We start from the raw sequence: 19,515 nt of genomic DNA, 5'->3' as shown, positions 1-19,515 counted from the left end.
TGGTTTGTTGTTTTTTTTTTTTTTTTTCTTTATTTCTTGTTTTATTTTTTTTTTTTTCATTTCTTGTTTTATTTTTTTTTCATATTTCATTTTATTACATTTTTTTTCATTTTTTTGTATTTCCTTTATTTAATTTCTTTCTTATTTTCATATTTAATCTTTTTTTTTTCATTCCCTTTTTTTTCATATATCATTTTTTTTTTTATATTTAATTTCATTACTTTTTTTTCATTCTTTTGTATTTCCTTTATTTCTTTTTTTTATATTTTTCTATTTATATTCATTCTTTTGTTTTTTCTTTTTTTTCATTTCTTTTTTCATATTTCATTTCATTATTTTTTAATATATTATTTTATTTGTTCAAATTTCATTTAATTTCATTATTTTTTTTTTTCATATTTCATTTTTTCATATTTCGTTTCTTTTTTTTTCATATTTAATTTCATTACCTTTTTTCATTTATAACAGTAATTATTAGCATTACTGTAATGCAAAAAAAACCTCAGGTTTAATGAAAATACAAATATTTAATGCGTAATAACGCGCCTTATTATATTTAATCTACATAACCATATTTATGCTAATTAAATTTTTTTTTTTTTTTTTTTTTTTTTTTTAGATGTATTATTTAAAAAACAAATACACAATTTATAAAACAAATTCATAATTGAATGTATTATCAGTGAATACATTTAAAAATGGAATGTTATAGTTACGAATTACACGATAAGTACAAGAAACCGACTTTTATAGTCGGCAGCGCTCGTAGCAGAGTGGGTAAGGTACAGGACTCACATGCAGAAGGTCGAGGGTTCAAATCTCTTTATTGGAAAATTTTTTTTTTTTTTTTTTTTTTTTTTTTTTTTTTTTTTTTTTTTTTTTTTTTTTTTAAGAATTGAAAAAGAAAAAAAAATTCAAAGTGAAAGAAAAATTACTGTGGGGAAATGAAATTAAAATTTGTTAAAAAATTAATTGCTTGGGAGTGTGAGGTGGAATGGTGGGTAAAGGTATGCAGAAGAGTAACACGGCACGGTTGACAAATGTACATATATAGTTAGGAGAGGGGAAGTGTGTAGAGAACACTTGGTGAGGGGGGACGGGGTGAGGGGAAAAACTTGAGAGGAAGAGATTTCTGATTAAAAAAAAAAAAAATCTGTCGGTTTTAAAATTCCAGCCCCCCGAGTAACGCGACATAAAGAACTTCGTTCTAAAAAAAAGGAAATATGAAACGCTTAGAATTTATAAAAAGTTATCTAAGGGAAACTAAAGCGACTCATAGCGATACGTATAGCTTAGCGAGCAGACGTGAACTGGCTCTCTGAGCGCAAGAGCCTAGAAGTCTTACATGCGCGTGCGCACATACATTCATACAAGTTCACACATATCATCTTATTTTCTCTTACTCGCGAGCAGTAGTCAGCGGACTACTTTACATAAGCTTACGATCGTGAATGTACTTGAATATCCAACAAAACTGTACGGATTCCGAACAAATATGCTTTTAGTAAGAAGTTTTTTGTTCAGAAAAGTGTCAGGAAAATTAACGGTTTTCGTAATAAGAGTGCACACGTTTTGTAGAAATAAATCTTTGGTTTTAAGTGACACCTGTCAAGGGAAGTGTTACTCTAGAAAATTTCGAGATATTTTATTGAAAGTGAATCGAGGCATTTTATTTTTACAGGTTAACCTGTATTCCCTTGCTCCAGTGTTGCCAACTATACCCGAGTTAGCGAGGAAATTTATGACCTAGGACGTGGTTTAGCATCTTTGCATAAGAAAACAAGACCAGTACTGTCAATGCAAAATAACTGAACTCCCTCTTTTACTATGCAAGCAAAGATAAAAGTAACCCATCTACTTAGCCTTTTTCTTGGTCGTCCCTACTTGCTTCTCGTAACTTGAGTATGTATTACCTTAAACTCTATAAAAACCAAGCAACCTATATTCGAGTTAAATGACAAACCGTTTTGGCCTACGCAAGAATCTGGCCAACAGGATTCAGTTCCCAACCACTTTTTTATTTTTTGTTTGTGTAAATAAATATCAATATTTTTATTGTTGTTCTCAATACTAATAGCTATACGTTCGATACTATAACAGCCTTACTTTTAATTTTTAGAAAATATCAACATAATATAATAGTATATTGTTTTCTCATCATTTTCCAATATGTTTATTTAGAATGTCATTTACATAATGGAAGTAGATTTCGGCTTCGCCAGTGGGTTTGTTCACAGTAGATGCAACTCGATATATGTACAAACAATACATACATCGAGGTTTTGCGCTCTCGTTGTGCGCATGCGCAAGAAACGCAACGTATGAAGTGCTATATAACTATATATAAGTAAAAAGACGAAAAATCAACAAATAATCCACTTCTCCGTTGAATATCTCAGTAAAATTTACGCTAATCTCCAACTTTTTAAGTACGAGAAGAAAGCTCGTGATCTTAGCTCTAAATCTGTCATTTTTATTTTGCTGTCGTGAGCGTTTTTATGGTTATATTTATCTGGTTTGGTAAAAACCGGTTACTATTCGTATGTCAACCGGCTTGTACGCATAATTTTCGTAGAGCTTTTACGCCAAATTTTTCACGCTTAGTGGGTCTGAAATTTTGAGTGTAGGTACATTGAGACTTCTATAACAACCTCTCAAATTTCATCCAGTTCGTGAGACATTCAGGTTCACTGTCGAACCACCTTAATGTAAGTAGCATTTGTCATCAGTTGTATCAAAAAAATTTTGAAATGTAAGGAAGCACAAATAATGTTTCTGAGATAAAAAAATGGATTTTCATACAAGATATATTTTTTATGCATTATTTAATAAATAAAACACTTGCGTAGTATGAGTCAATGCACACGTAATCATTGACTACTACTAATGCGTCTTCGTACCCCGACTTAATTTTAAGCAGCTTTTCCTAAACTGTATTGCTTGTTACGGTTCAACGTACCAAAAAATTGTAGTTATTTGTTCCTTTTCTTTTCGTTAGTGTTAACTATTTATGAGGCTTGTGTTGAATAATCGTCTATTTTAAGAGAACTAGCAATTAAATACCTGATAACTGTTTTCTGTTATGTTGCTTATTTACCGATTTTCTCTCAATTAAAGTAGTTAACCCTATGTTTTTAAGAACTCAATGACTAAAAAAAATGATAATAATAATAACTTTCAATTCCTAAGGTTTATCGCTTACTTCCAAAGTTAAAGTCGATTTTGTATGACTCAAAAAAAAACAACACGTTCAAGTGACACATTTTCAGTTGCGACTTTCTTGAAAATAAAGTAGCTAACCATAGAATTTTTTATCGCAAATAAATTCAGTATACTTAATTGTAACAATATCTGAATTTCAAAGGCTTTTACTATTTCAATAAAAACCCACCTAAGCTACTTTCAAAAAATATGTTAGGTATTTGACTACTCATCAATCTGTACAGATTAGATGTTCAATGCCAATTTTTTTTGTAGTAATAAAAAAGACGTCACAAAACTTTTTTTTTAATTTTTGATGACGATTTGGAATAAAATTTAATTTTGCAGTATGAAAAAAAATCGTACGAGTAGCAGACATAATTTTCAGTTGTACTTAATAGTATTCCCGTACTGAAGGGGCAACTAATAGTTAAACCAAAGAAGTAGCGCGCAGCGGCAGATTTTCTACATTATAACATTATACATATTTTGGAACATATTTTTTTTGCACTCGCAGAATACGTAGCAAGATATACCTAATGTTTAACCTATAATCATTTTGTCTCGTATATTTTAAATTACAATTATTAATAAGTTATGTTATTAGTGGTAACGAATTACAATTTTTAAAATATCTAATTTAATGTTAAAACGTTTGTATGGCTGTATATTATTCCAGATTGATCTTGAAATATGTACTAGGATAGATGCTAATGTACATAACAATTCGTCAACTCAGCGCTTTGCTAAGTGACAGTATATTTGATAACTTAAATCATAATTAGTTGTAATTTTTGCATCCCTTTCAATACTTTTTCTAATCATTTTTTATTACGTCTCGTAAAACAACTGCAAAACGATTGTTTCATAAAACACTTTCTAGTGTTCTTTTTATAGTAGGTACAATAAAAAAATTAAAATTAAAAAACAGCTTAAACAAATTTAAAATATGAACTTTTAAAATAAATTTTGTATTAAGAAATCAGTATTAAATAATTTTTACGATGTAATTTGTGTTAATATTAAATTAATAAAGAAGTAAGTACAATGAAGATATAATTTAAAAAACAAACAAAATATACAACGATTCTACAGACTTAATCACCAAAAAGATTTATTATTTACTCTTGTGTGTTTGACCATAAAACTTATTATTCATTAAGTCTTCAAAAAAGCTAGACACATTTTCAGTTAGCTGCCCTCTCGAGCCATCAGTTCGTGGAGCAGCTTATCGTGTACATACCATGCGCCCGTCTAAAAATTGTTGTATCCTCGAGGAAAATTAACTTAATTACATCCTTCGAATCGCTACATGATTCTTCTCAATCGTACTATAACTATTAAAAATGGTTATGCTATTTTTTTATGTATCTATAGTTAAAATGTTTTTAAACTAACTACTTAGCTTGTTTTCATGCAAAAAATGTAACTTTAAAGTAATAAAGCATTTTGTCTAAACGTTATTTGGGGATCATACCACAACTGATTTTAAAGTTTATATCTTGATCCTTAAAACGTAAGGTATTAAAACTGCATAAAGTAGTAAGAAAACAAGTTACAAGCAAAAAAGCGTGGTAAAAAAATCGATTTTTTTCTAAGTTTTTCACTAAATTTTCAATAATTTATCGGAACAAAATCCCTAGTATTTTTCCTAGTGTTATAAACATTTAAATTCTTATCATTTAAAAATTTATCACAAGTGCGTGCAGTTTAATAAAAAAAGATACGTAAATTCATGTAAATAACGGTAAAATTTTAATTTTAGCGTTATAAACATTTGAACTATTAGCATTTGAAAGCTTATCAGAATCATGCGTTTTTTAAATATAAAAAGACATGAAAATTGAACTTACAGGTGGTATATATTAATTTTCATAAATACAATTCATTGCACCATAATTAAAATAAATGATTTTGTCAGTCTTGTTAACGCATAAAAATGAAAAAATATATTACATGGTTTTTTTATTCATTCTTATTTTCAAGTACAAATCAATTTACAGTCTTTTTACTTTTCCTGACTTAGTTTTTAGTTTGTTTGCGTAACAATATTTTTAGTCCTTTTTTGCCCCTTTATTATTTCTCCCCTTAGTATTAATTTATTTGTTTTCAGTACAGATCGGTTTTTACAGTTTTGTTACGTTTCCAATGATTCATTATATTACTCGTTACCCCTGTTCATTAACTCTCTCTCTCTCTCACACACACACACAGACACACACACACAAATTATATGTTTCAATTGGAAAACATAAATTGTATTGATAATAATAATAATAAGAATAATAATAATAATAATAGCAATAATAATAACAAAGATATTAAATACCTCTCACACAAGTAAAGTATGGTTTTTATAAAAAAAACAGCTTCAGTTGGTTTGTGGTTAACAATAAACAACGGTTTTAAATTAAAGTACATAGTATAGAACTATTTGACGAAATTTTAAAAAAACCTAGCGTAGTTCTTATACATATTTTTGGAAATTTTATTTATCAGTTTTATTTTTTATTTAATTTTTTTTAATTTACATAAATGTTGTAATATATTGATAGGTACACGTTGACATTTAATCTTCGGTTCAAGATGGTTTAATCTAAGTTCTGAAAAAAGTAAGATAATTATATATCAAACATAACTGCAATGGTTGAGAATCATTGACATGCTATTGTAATTATTTATTTACTCTTTTATGAACTTTATTCTAATGCCTTTTTCATGCATCTTTTCTTAAAAATTCCCTATTACAATAGTTACAAATTTCACTGTGCTCTGGGTTATGTATACGTAAATGACGATATAAATGTATTGCTCTTTTAAATTTTCGGACTTAAATAAGCTAACGTATAACTTTACCGTACGTACGCTCTCTTACGTGGCGTACGTAATGTTTTTTTTTTTAACTATATTGCACACACTACGCTCAAAAAGTTGATGTTTTTTTTAATGAATTATTAATTTTTTCGCAATTGCAAAAACATATTCACACTCAAGTTAGCTCATTAACCTGAAATTATTATAGAAATAGTTGAAATTTGAAATTTTTTTGCTTTATATTTTACTTTATAAGAAAACAAGTTTATCAATCAATCTCATTACAGAAAGCGCCCCTATATTATTACTGAAACTATCTTTGGTCCAGGCTTGTTTATTATACATTCTACGCCGACAATCAAAGTGTATTGAAACAGTTAAAAAATTCTGTGGGGGGAGGGGGGGTGGTAAGAAAGCAAGAAAAATCGTGTAAAGGGGCAGTAGAGGGCAGTAAGGGGGCTCAATCCAATAGTCATTAGGTTAGAATAACGTAGAAATATGACGAATTTTATTCGTATTTGTGGTAGGGCAGAGGGGCAGAAAATGTCGAAATGAGAAGTTGAGTTGAAATTGACGATATAAAGAGTTTCACAAATGTAAAATTGACTTATTTTTGAACAAGAAACCCTAATTCAGGTCATCATGACATATTAGAGTATCAAAATTCAAATACTATTAGTCATTTAAATGGAATAATAAGCCAATTAACAGATTAAGATAAAAAAATATTAATACTTTATAGGACAATTAAAAATGTAATAATTCAGTAAAAATTATTTTGATTTCATGCCAAGTAAAATTTTTTCCATGGCAATATTAGTTTAGGCGCCAGGTAGGGTCCCGTGGCCTTTTCAATTAGAACGGACCCACCAAAGTTTTTTTCATGTATTTTTGCCTGCTGAACACGATTATCGATGGTGGGTTGCGATCCGGATGGATAATTTTTTTTTATCAACAAATTTTATAAACAAATGAAAATTATTCATTTTTTTGGAAAAAAAAATTTTTCCTATTCTTTAGCTCATTTTGAACAAAAAAGTTTATACATACCATATGCCTAAACCCAATACTTTTCCCGTAAAAAATTCGACAACTTTAAAAAAATGCTTTTTTTGCTATTTTCAATAGCTTGCTAGTTAAAGCCCGATTAATATTTTTCAACTCAACACCTCTCAAATTGTAAGCCAAATATAGTATTTGAAGAATACGTAAAGACCAATTGATTTTATTTGGTTGTTCTTATCCAGCGAGCTTGACGGTCTGTGCCTTTTTAATGTGACCGTACGGCCTCGGCGCAATACAATATATTCTGGCATTAAATGTTTGTTATCTGGACAGCCATACATAGATTGTTTTTTATGTATTTTTGCCTGCTGAACATGATAATTGATAGTGGGTCGTAATATTGAAGGTGATCAATGTTTTTATATTAACAAATTTTATAAACAAATTGCAAAAATGTAATTTTTTCTTAAAATCATGTTGTTTTTGCTTTTATTATATTTTTTTACTAAAAAGTTTTTAATTCTCCAGTTTATATAGGGGCTTATGGTAGTATATATGTAGCTATGTAGTCAATTGATTGTATACGTAACACAAATAAATTGTTTTTGAACGATTTTTGTAAGACAAAAAGTTTGACGAAAGAAAAGGATAGTCTTAAAGACGTTGGGTTGTCTTGCATTTTTCTACTTACAGTTAAAAAGCATGAAGCATGAAGCTTCACTGAACAAAAATAACAAACGAATAAAATTAATCAACTAGAAGACATTCTTAAACCCCTGCATGAACTGGAGAATTAAAAACTTTTTAGTAAAAAATTATAACAAAAGCCCCACGTTGCAGCTGTGTGAAAAACGGAAAAAGTGAATTTTTTACAGTTCACGTTTTTTTGCGGAAATAGTATGGGCTTAACAGATGTACATTATACAAAACTTTTTGTTTAAAATAAGCTCGAGAAGCGGAAAAAACATTATTTTTAGAAAAAATTACTTTTTTGCAATTTGTTTATAAAATTTGTTAATAAAAAAACATTGATCACCTTCGAAATTACGGCCCACCATCAATAATCATGTTCAGCAGACAAAAATACATTAAAAATAATCTATGTATGGCTGTCCAGATAACAAACATTAAATGCCAGAATATATTTTATTGCGCCGAGGCCGTACGGTCACATTAAAAAGGCACAGACCGTCAAGCTCGCTGGATAAGAACAACCAAATAAAATCAATTGGTATTTACGTATTCTTCAAATACTATATTCGGCTCACAATTTGAGAGGTGTTGAGTTGAAAAATATTAATCGGGCTCTAAGTAGCAAGCTATTGAAAATAGCAAAAAACGCATTTTTTGAAAGTTGTCGAATTTTTTTACGGGAAAAGTATTGGGCTTAGGCATATGGTGTGTACAAACTTTTTTGTTCGAAATGAGCTAAAGAATAGGAAAAAAAATTTTTTTTTTTTTTAAATGAATAATTTTTATTTGTTGATAAAATTTGTTGATAAAAAAAAATCATCTATCCGGATCGCGACCCACCATCGATAATCGTGTTCAGCAGGCAAAAATACATTAAAAAAACTTTGGTGGGTCCGTTCTAATTCAAAAGGCCACGGGACCCTACCTGGCGCCTAAACTATATGAATTCAATGTTTTATAAAAATGTTTTATGTGTTCATTTAAACAACATTACACGATATAAGCAACTGTCACGTCGGCGCGATGTATTATTCAAGTCTAAGCTTGCGCTTAATAACTTGGGATTCGCACTGGGCGCGTAGGTGGGACGCGGGGTTTTTTTAACCTTTTGATAGCTAAATTCCTTGACCAGGCGTTCAGAAGTGGGGGGGGGGGGAAGCCCGACTGTTCTGATCGAATTAAAGTGGTTGTCGAGCAGTAGTGCGAGGCACTCGTTCGCGGCGCGCTTCTGAACGACTAAGGTAGTTATTTATTTCCTTTGCCTAGAGTTGATGTAATACCGTATTAAGTAAATGATATTAACTCTAGGAGCACGTTCGCTATGGAAAGAAGAGAAAAGAAAAAAAAAAATTAACCACTTAGTTGCTTTTGTGTAACTTACTTTTATTTTCAAACTATTTACTTTTACTTTTAACAAAATTTTACACGCGTAGAACCAGCGTAAGGTGTTTTATGTAGAAGGTTAAAACCGCACTCGTCGAGGACCGTATGGTAGCAAAGGTGAACTACCCAGTCGACCGTTCGAGTGTGAAAAATTAACTCTGCCTCGATTCGTGGTAGACTGGGTTGTCGCAGAGGTAGACTCTTACTACTCAGTCGACCTTAAAGAGCTATCGTCGAGTCTTTTTTCTCGGGGCCTCCAAGCCTTTTTATAAGGAGTAGCGGACTTCTGCGACGCGCTGGTTAGAGACGACGCAGGAAAATTTGTCAGAAAAATCTTGAAGGGTAAAGATAATAGCCAAAGATCTAATTAGCTAGAGATGCTCTAGTTCAGTCACTCAAAAATTGGCACATCCCACATCCGCCTCATTCTCCTCCGTGCGTCAAGAGAAGGGAAGGTGATTCACTCACTAGTGCCCTTCCTCTTTCTTTAACATCCGAATTTTAAAAAAAACTTAAATTTGACTTCATATTACTGTTAAGATGGAATATCGTGAATATTTACTAATGCTTGACACTGTTCGTTTATTCAACTAAACTTGTTGCCGAAAGAACGGAGAGAATCAAATAATTTTAGTTTACCGTCGTTACAAACGTTATATTTTTCGGTAATTATTCTAGTCGATTAAAATTAAGTACATTATTTTCTGGTGACATTGATTCTAGTAAATTAACTTTAATTACTTTAAAATCGAAGTAAAGAAAAAATTTTGTAAATTAAACATTTAATTCATTGAAATGAAAAAATTAAAAATAAAATATAAAAAAGTTAGAAAAATGATGGACATTGTTGTAATCGAAATTGTAATCGTATCAGTGCACCAAATAATAATGAATCCTTGTAAAACCTTTTTGCTATGGTGAAAGAAGTTACAAACGTAAGTATTGTTCAGCAATGTTCTGGAAAAAAAAAGACAAAAATGTAGTTGTTGTCACAATGGTAAAATTTATTGAAGTCCTCTGAGTAAATATGTTCAAAAATTAGAAAAAAAATTTTTTTTTAATGATGAAACTTTAAGAATACTTATCCAATAAGGTAAAGTACCCAATTGTGGTCCCCTAAATGTTGAGGTCAGCAATATAATAAATATTACACACACAAAACACCGATAGTATGCAAGAGTTATTTGTTTAATTTATTTTAAATGCCTTTTGAATGAAACTTTACAAAATTTACTTACAATTTTTGCTCATTTATTTAATAATTAGTTTTTAAAAATATGACCTTTAAGACCATGTTTTTGAGACTAGACGTCGAAGTACCCCACACCCCAGTTGTTGGACCATGCATATTCCATGGCAAAGACCTTGCGTACCCTAATTATTGGACCGGTGTGTGTTTTCGCATTATTTACGGAGAGCAAGTATATTATGAGCTTTTTATGAAGATTTAGTAATTTATATTTACTATTATAGCCTTTTATTGAAAATTTATGAAAGTTATGATATCACAGTAAAATTGTAATGTTACAAAATATACCTAGATTTAAATCAATAAAGGCTTGAATTTAATGAAAACTTAAAAGCATTAGCAACTTCTTCATCACTAGGGTTATGTGAATCTGTTTATATTAGTAATCGTACAACAATCATCACTGAGTCAATTGTGTGATTAAGACGGTAAATTATACTTACAGTAGCACTTTAAAACTGATTTACTAACGATTAAATCATTGTAACCAGCAAACTAAAAAAAAAAAACTCACAATTGGGGTACTTCGCTTGAACAGTGGGACTGAGCAAAAGGGCCGGTAATTATGGACCGTTGTAATTGCGGGCCAAAAACTGGGGTACATTCACCGTAAGGACACCTTTTGATGGACCATAAAAATTTTGAATAAAATTCTATTTTTTCAATTTTTTATTGGTAATACGTCAAATCCTTAAACTACAAGCTTTCGGATCATATGAAAAACAGTGCACAAAACATAATACGAAATTTTAAACCTGTATTTCAAAGTTGACGAAAAGCGCATTAACACCTGCACAACTTAACCGACTTGCTATACGCACTGCATATGACGATAATGAATACATTTGAAAAAATGCTAATTTTATGATAATCGGGAGAAAAATTTTTTAATTCTTTGCTCAATGCCTTATGTTTTGATTTACTATTAAGTTACAGGCATTAAACTTGATTAACAAGTATTTATTAACGGTTAATTTAGATATGAACCATTAACTGTGGTAAGGGGACCACAAGTGGGTACTTTACCTTATTGCAATAACACTTTTAGTTTTGTATATTTTATAAGTAATTAGATGAAACAAAAAAATTAATCTATTTGTAACATAAAAACTTAAGGACAAATTTGTCACGTTGTATCTAATACTCTTAAATTAGATAAGAGCAAAATAACTAAACATGGTTTAATATATACATCTAACGGTCAAGTAGCAATATAACAAAGATTTAATTAAAGTAAAAACAATAACCTGATAAAAAAAATGACATAAAAATTCTGAAATCTATTATGAAAATAAACCTTATAGCTAAAAACTATAAATATTTGAATCAAATTAATACTGTAAAAAAAGAATTCTCCAAAAAAATTTTCTGTGATTTTACCGCTGCTCCGTACCCAGTCTCATAAGTTCTTTGAATACTCTACTAGAGTAGCACATTTCATTTTTCATTTGTTCCTGTAATAGTTCTGTATCCCTTGAAATTGTTTGCATTTTCTTTCCTGTTAAGTCTTAGTTTATCTATTCTGCTTACTCATTGCTTTCTTGTGTTTCCCCTAGCTACCTTACATACTAAGGTGGATGCGTTCTAGCTTTTCTTTTTCTACTTAACATAATTTACACATTGCATCTTTGTATTCCTTGTTCCAGCTTTTCCCATATATTCTCACATTTTATCTAAAAATTTAGTACAGTAATAGTTTTATGGTACCGTATTATGCCAAAGAATTAAATGAATTCTTTTGACCATTCTCATATAAATATAATTTTTATGTTACTTCTCCATGAATTGAAGTTATAAATTCAAGTTTTTATTATTTAATGTACAAAAAAAACAGTGTTGTGAAACAGTCTCAAATTTTACATCTTACTTTCTAACATCATTAAAAACATACTGTTTCTATTTCAGCCTGTTTTAAAAGCTTTTTGTAGTGAGTATCGAAAAAAATTGTTTTGGACAGCTGAATTTATTTGGAAAATTGTCCCCTTAGCCGAATAATAGCATGAAAAAGTACTTCTCTTGTATGGTACTACAACACCTTCAAACCTGCATGTTGTACATTTAACCGTTTTCGCACAATTGCAATTGTTTTTTAAAAAAAAAAGCGATTTTTTGACAAATAATTTCTACAGGTGGATGGCATCCTCCAGTGTCCAAATGGAGCTTATTTTGTTCGTAAAGACTTCAACTTAACATCTCTTATTTAATCGATTCAATTTTCGCACTAGATGGTAAAATAAGCTGTAAAAAAAGCCTAATTGCAAGTTAACTTAGTTTTTTTTCATTTATATTCGGTGTGGCAAATCAAATTGCAGATTTAACAGTATAATTAACAGCTCAGGATGACTTTTTCACACCCAAAATAATCTGTATAAAAGGGTAAACAGACTAGAAAGGGAAGAATATGCCTACACACATCTCAATGCTCATACGTACACACATACAAATCAATCCCAGCACTCTTTTCAGACTAAGAGCTACACTGAGAGAAAAATGTAGTGAAGTCTACGTTAATGTTCGGCTTTTGCTACCATGTAACTGTAGTAGGGGAGTTGGAATTACGTTGGCTAACTCTGTGTAGTAGTTTCTACTACGAAGTGTAGAGTAGTTAGCTTTTAGTTGAAAACTAATTAATAGTATCAGTTATATACATGAAATGGAAAATATAAAGTCGATCTTTTGTTGGGACCAAAATGTAAACAAAATTTCTTTACACTTTATATCGGAAAAAGCGAAAACAAGTTGAAAAAATTCATAACCTTGAAAGCACCTGTTTTTTATACCAAAAGTTGCATTGATGACAATGTATAAATTTAGAAAAAATGGCTATTGAGATGTGGTTAAAGAAAATTAATGCAGTTATTATGTAACAGTTAGCAAATTATGAATTTTTTTGCGTGGTTATCGACAGAGCTCATGCAGTAGCTCTTCCTTGGCTCGTATACATATACAGATATATGTTTGTGTCTTAATCGGCATTGCGTGCTTCTAACTACAGCGTGTAGTGGAATTTGCTACACACCGTTAGGAAACTGCCTTAAAAGTCGTGTAGTAGCTGTTACGGAATAACAATAGTTACGCTCACTGCTTTTTTTTCTCAGTGTAAGATTCAGGGAGGCAATTTTTTGGAACCAGCCGTAAATCTCACTTGTATTAATTAAACTCATGATTCGTGGAGATCCGAAGTATTTTTGCCGTTCAACGGTGACGAGTTATGTCGATTCGAAAAACATTGCAGCTTATAGCGAATAATTAATTTGTCGAAAGTATTGCCAAAACTATAAAAATTATCATGTTTAACATCCTAAAATTATGTTGGTTATATTACAATTCAACGTATTAATATTTTTCATAACATTACTTATTACTTTTTGATAAAAGATTGTAAAATAAAGATATTAAGAAGCTTGTTAATTACACTAATCATTTTTAATCTCAAAATTGGGGGTTAGCGTGGGGAGCGCACATTGTTTGTTTATACAGTATACATTTGGTGTGTATGTATACAATCTACTGATTATACATTTATATGTATGCACTTATCATACAGGTTTGTAGTTGTTAATAATAACGGGGGTTGTATTCCAATTAAAAAAAAACAAAATTGTGTTGAAATAACTATTTATTGCTATATGAGATGCTTGGACTAATTTTGTAACAGACAAAAAGATGTACAATTTCATTCTTTTCGCGAGCTACTCCAAATAAAAGAGTCATTCTTGTACGAATAGATCCTGAAATGTTTTTTTTCTCTTTTTTTTTTTTTTTTTTTTTTTTCGATGTGAATTAAAGATCCAGTGTTAACATGCGTGTGCATGTTTATCTCGATTAGTTGCGTCCATGTTGTGTTACGGAGAGAGGTGAGGATGAATGTATATGTGCGTATGGCTGTCGCTTAATCTATCAAATGTATGGTATTAAGTTCGGTATGGGCCAGTGAAGCGAGCAGATGTGCGACCTGGCTGCTCTTGGCGCTTCGACTAAACAGTGCTCGTTGGAGCATCATTTTCGTCTTGGTGAGACAGGCTTTTTTCGTCAAGGTCGGACTGCATCTTGCACCGGCCAAAGAACTCTTTGTTGTGAAGTTGTTGCCTCCTATCGTTCGACGCTGTTGATCGTCGCCCGAGACAAGCCGTCGGCCGCGACGAGAAGCACAAGAGCCGCGTGCCAGCACATTAAAGCAAACGCATTGTTATATGTACATAGTTTTAATAGGCGAGAAAGAAACCAGAATGCTAATTCGAAACAGGTATTTTAACCCTATTTATTGTGAGTGCGAATTAAGAAGGCGAGCGGCCAAGCACGTTATTTTGTTATTTTCAATCGGTTCGAGAGAAAAGAGAGTACATAATTGTTTAAGTTACCAATAAATTGTTACAGTCAGTTCATTATACTTTCTGACTTTTTTGTTTTATTTATCCCTCCACGCAACCAAAGTTACTCGTCGTTGCTCCGTCTCACTCACTAATAAATCGATTAGTAGAGACGTCAACAGCCAAAGACCGAAACTAACAAGCAGTCGAGTATGGATGGTTACATCATCACACGTCTATAATAGACTTAAACGAAAAAACATTGTGATTTTCAAAGTCCGTACAAAACAACGGTATGACAAGTAAGCGTCACAATCCGCACATCTATTAGATAAATTGATTATTAATCAACTGTGAAAGTTAAAGCAAGTAATATTGTTTTTTGATAAAAACGGCGGTCAATAAAAAAAAAAATTTTCTCGGCTCCCAAGTGACTTGAAACCATTTTTTTTTTTATAATTTATAGAGAACATGAATTTTAAAATCAAACCTACTCGTGAAGCTGTACCATAAAAAATAAGAAAGTTGATTCATTTACTTATAATTTTTTGACGTATATGTTTTTGGAACGTATTTTTAAACAATTCATTTTTCAAAAATCGTTAAAGTACAAAATAAACTGGATACTATTACTCTCAAAGAAGAGAATCCCTTTCAAATCTTCATTCTAAGATGCCTACAAAAAAAATGACAGCATATTAACAAAGAGACTATTTTAATACACAATTGACGTATTTAAAAACTATGTAAGCGATCAAATTGAAATTCGAAGCATTTTTTAACATTATTAAGACACACACTTTTCCCTTGTTTTGGTACCGCATGGATGAAAGGAATATTAGTTATTAACAATTTTCCAAATAAATTATTTTAAAGATATTTTCAACTTTGCGGATAAAAAAATTAACCGATTTTAAAAATTCGGGCGGCATTTTGTAGGTCTTTTTACAAGCTAAATATTCTACGTTTGATATAACCTCTTTTGATCGAGCTTTTGATCAGTGGCTAGAACAAGTATCTTGTCATAATCACTTTTATTTGTATAATTGATGTTTTAAATACAACCAATATCGACAAAACTTTTTATAGTCAATTTGAAATTTTCTAAAAAATATAATTCTAAGCAACTTGCAATTATCTTAAATGAAAGGTTAATTGGAAATGAGTGGACACAAAAATTTAATTAATAAGTTGCGATTTATTTAAGAAAATTACAATACATAAATTATGTCATATAGAAAAGCTATTATTTAATCGTTAGACAACACGATAAATTTTTATTTTATTGGTTTTAAAACAGAAGTATTAATCTCTTTCCCAGTAGACACCGTAAATTGTTGACCTTATTACTAGTTGGATTCCAATCATGATGACTATTACCCAGGCTCGTCTGCAGGACTTGCTCGTTTATTTTTACGTAGAGGGAGAAATAACTTCGCATCCGTCGGCGAAAGTATTTATGCTCAGTTTTTTTGCATTAACTTATGCAAAATGATCCCCTAAACTCGAATGTGCGTGTTGCCAGGCTTAAAAGTTAGTCAAAAATTGTTACAATAATTTTTTTTAAACAAATTTTGCAAATTGTTTATTTCAACACAAAAAAATTTTTTCTGCCATCTTTGGATTATCACCAAAAAAAGTCTCGCAACTTTTCTCTAAATTTAATACTCTACGAGATATCAATTATTGAAGTTGATAAAATTGCGAAAGTGGCTATTTTCATCCATAAAAAACGATATGAAAAACATACATATTTCGTGTTGCTTAAGTTCTTAAATTCTCTATTAACATCCTTGAACATATTCCGAAAGCTTTAAGACTACTATTTTATTGCAACTCCTTGTTGTTTAACTCTGTTTTAAGCTCTCTAACTCTATGAAAAAGTATATCTATATACAATGAACGAGAGACGCGGGCCTTCATGTATAGATATACTTTTTTATAGCGTCAGAGAGCTCAAAACAAAGTTGAACAACAAAGGGTTACAATAAAATAATAGTCAAAAAAGCTTTTGAAATGTTCAAAGATGTTTATAGAGATTAAAGCAACATGAAAATTGTTGGTTTTTCATCGAAAAAAATGACCATTTTTTGCATTTTTTCGAACTGTAACAATTAATATCTCGGAAAGTATTTACTTAGGAAAAAAGTTGCTAGGCATTTTTTTCTTGTATAGTCCAAAGATAATGAAAAAAATTTTTTGAGTAAAAATAAGCAATTCAAAAAATTTGTTTAAAAAAAATTTTTTAACAATTTGGGACCAACTTTTAAGCCTGGCAACATGCAAATTCGAGTTCAGGGGATCATTTTACAGAAGCTAATACAAAAAAAACTGAGTAAAAATATTTTTGCCCACAGATGCGAAGTTATTTCCCCCTCTTACAGTCAGTCCAGTGCCCGAAAGATTTCGTTATCTTAAATTTTTTAGTAGAGAAAGAATTGGTTATTTCCTAACAAAATTTCACCAGAAAGATGATATTTTTTATTATTGATCCAAGTATCTCAATTACGATTCTCCCAAAATTTGTGAGTTAGGATCATGATTTCCAATATTTTTTATGGTTTTTTTTTAGAAAAATCATTAAGCTTAATTTTACAAAATTTAAAAAGGTTGAATTTCTCAGTTGTGACTTACTTTATTTTTTAAGGATTTTTTAATTTTTAAACAGTGTGCCATATATTTTTTTGAACATATATGGATAGCCATTTACAATTTTTATAGAAAACTGTTGTTGATAACTTTAAAAAGTAAATCTATAATACTTCGTAACCTAAAATAGAGTATTGAGACTTGAAATTCTGACTACCGATACATATTACATTTTTCTTAACCATGTACTGGGATATTTGACTTATTTACACAACACGTATTTACTCTTTTTTAATAATGAAATGGCTAGCCAATCTTTTAAACAGGTAATTTAATTCTTAAAGTATTTCCAAAAAAAAATTTTTCAATATTAATTTTTTTAACGAAATAAAAACAGTTTGTATATACTTACTAAAGTGGTCAATTATTGGTACGTTTACCTTGTCGGAGACTATTTTTATGAACACTAGATATAATGTGTAGTTGACCTAAGGCACTCAAAAGATTCACTTGTAGGTTTTTACATTACGTAGCATAGCATTAAATAGTAGATATCGTCTATTGAAACAATGTAACTAAAGCTTTATTTTGCCTGTTATTTAATTAAGATTTCAGTAATGATATAATACATATGCAAATAATATAAAAGTTTTATCAACCCTTTAATTCGAAATACTACCATCCTTAACGTATTGCTAGTTGTAGCTCAAACATGCTTTGATTTAATACACATTAGGACTAGATAATTCAATGTGACGCCTTTTTATTCATATAAGTTTTTATGCATTATTACAGCGCAAGAGACATCGAGTTGCTCTAAAGAAACGACGTTCATTAGCTCGCAAGGAACAAGCTGCAGAATACGCAAAATTGTCAGCTCAAAGACAAAAAGAAGCTAAGGCTAAGCGACAAGAAGAATTAAAAAGAAGACGTACAGCATCTATACGTGATTCTAAATCTTCAAATCAATCAGCTCCAATCACACTTAAATAATCAGACATTTATGAGAATTATTATGTCTTTTCCAAATAAATAAATGCACTTTAACAATACTGATGTTTAGTTTTTATTTAGAAAATTAGTTGTAATTTATTAAGAATCTTGATTTCCACAAACATTTAAAGGCAAATATATTAATAACTTTACGATTTTGACAGGAAGATTAGGCATGTAAGAAAAAATTTTTTTTTCAACTATAACGAAAATTGTTTGAAATACTTCGTATTATTAGAACACATAGAAAAATAGTTTAAAAGCATAATCGTGCCGGATTTGTTGTTATAAAACTAATAGTAAAATTCGACCGAATTTTTCTTCAAATTTCGCTTGTAATAATTTTTTGGGACATCGAATTCGAAAACAGCAACAAGAGATAATTTTTTTTCGTGATATAATAATCTACCGATCGGCTCCGGTTAGATTATTTAAACCTATTTTTCTCGAAGTTACAGAATTAAACAGTGAAAATCGCTATTTCAAGTGCCAACTTTACTACAGTATTAACTTGAACGTGTTTTAATGAAAATTCTTTCAATTTTGGAACTTAATACCTCTTACAGAAATCTTAACGCTCTACGATTTCTGTCTGGCATGACAAATGGCGTCACAAAACGATTGTTCATTTGAAAGTTGATTTGGCTGTCCTAAACCTCGCAGTATGGCTAGATCAAGTTTTTAAAATGGATTTTGTTAAGAAAACTAAATACTTGAATATGAAAAAAAATGATTTTTTTTTAATTTTAACTCGAATTATTCATAAACTTCAATTTTGCAACACAAAGAAATCGATGTAACATTGATGTTTTTTAATTAACCGTGTTGAAACCATGTTTACTTTGAGAATGGTAATTTAAAACGAATTAAACAAACAGAATTTTGTGATGAAGTTATTTTACCAAAAGTTAGCAGTTAAGTTTTATAACGATTGTTTAAAATTAAATGTTGTTTTGACCTAAAAAAATTGTTCTTCTTCGGGGTTTTCTTATTTATTTGTATAAGATGTTCATTTTTGCATACATTAACAACAATAAAAAAAATATTACTTAAACAGTTTGACGTGATGGACCCTTCTCTGAACGGTGCGTTGCATGCAAAGACATTTTCCGGGTAGTCGATTATTAGCTGCCAATGTCACTTTTTCATAAAAACTTTGAATATTATTTCCATTAAGCTCAGTAGCGGCAGATATTGAAATTGTGCCATAAGCAATTTTTTGTACCGATATAACTCTTCATAGCGAGACTATATCGCGAAAATACTTGAGGTTTTAGT

General features: G+C 30.2%; 1 protein-coding gene across 1 annotated transcript in view; it reads left to right on the top strand.

Annotated features, from left to right (window-relative positions):
* RpS6 (ribosomal protein S6) overlaps nt 1–18,296 on the top strand; it is an 83,104-nt gene extending 64,808 nt beyond the window's left edge. Inside the window, exon 5 of the mRNA XM_014363302.2 lies at nt 18,040–18,296. Within this exon, the coding sequence (XP_014218788.2) occupies nt 18,040–18,237 (198 nt within the window). The 3' untranslated portion in view covers nt 18,238–18,296. The remainder of the gene's footprint in view (nt 1–18,039) is intronic.
* Nucleotides 18,297–19,515: the final 1,219 nt, after the last annotated feature.

This window comes from Copidosoma floridanum, unplaced genomic scaffold (assembly GCF_036245765.1).
Source record: "Copidosoma floridanum isolate Cflo_tuat_1 unplaced genomic scaffold, Cflo_Japanese_pri ptg000002l, whole genome shotgun sequence".
NCBI lineage: Eukaryota > Metazoa > Arthropoda > Insecta > Hymenoptera > Encyrtidae > Copidosoma > Copidosoma floridanum.
The sequence above is the reverse complement of the archived record's forward strand: the minus strand, read 5'-3'. Positions and strand labels throughout refer to the sequence as shown.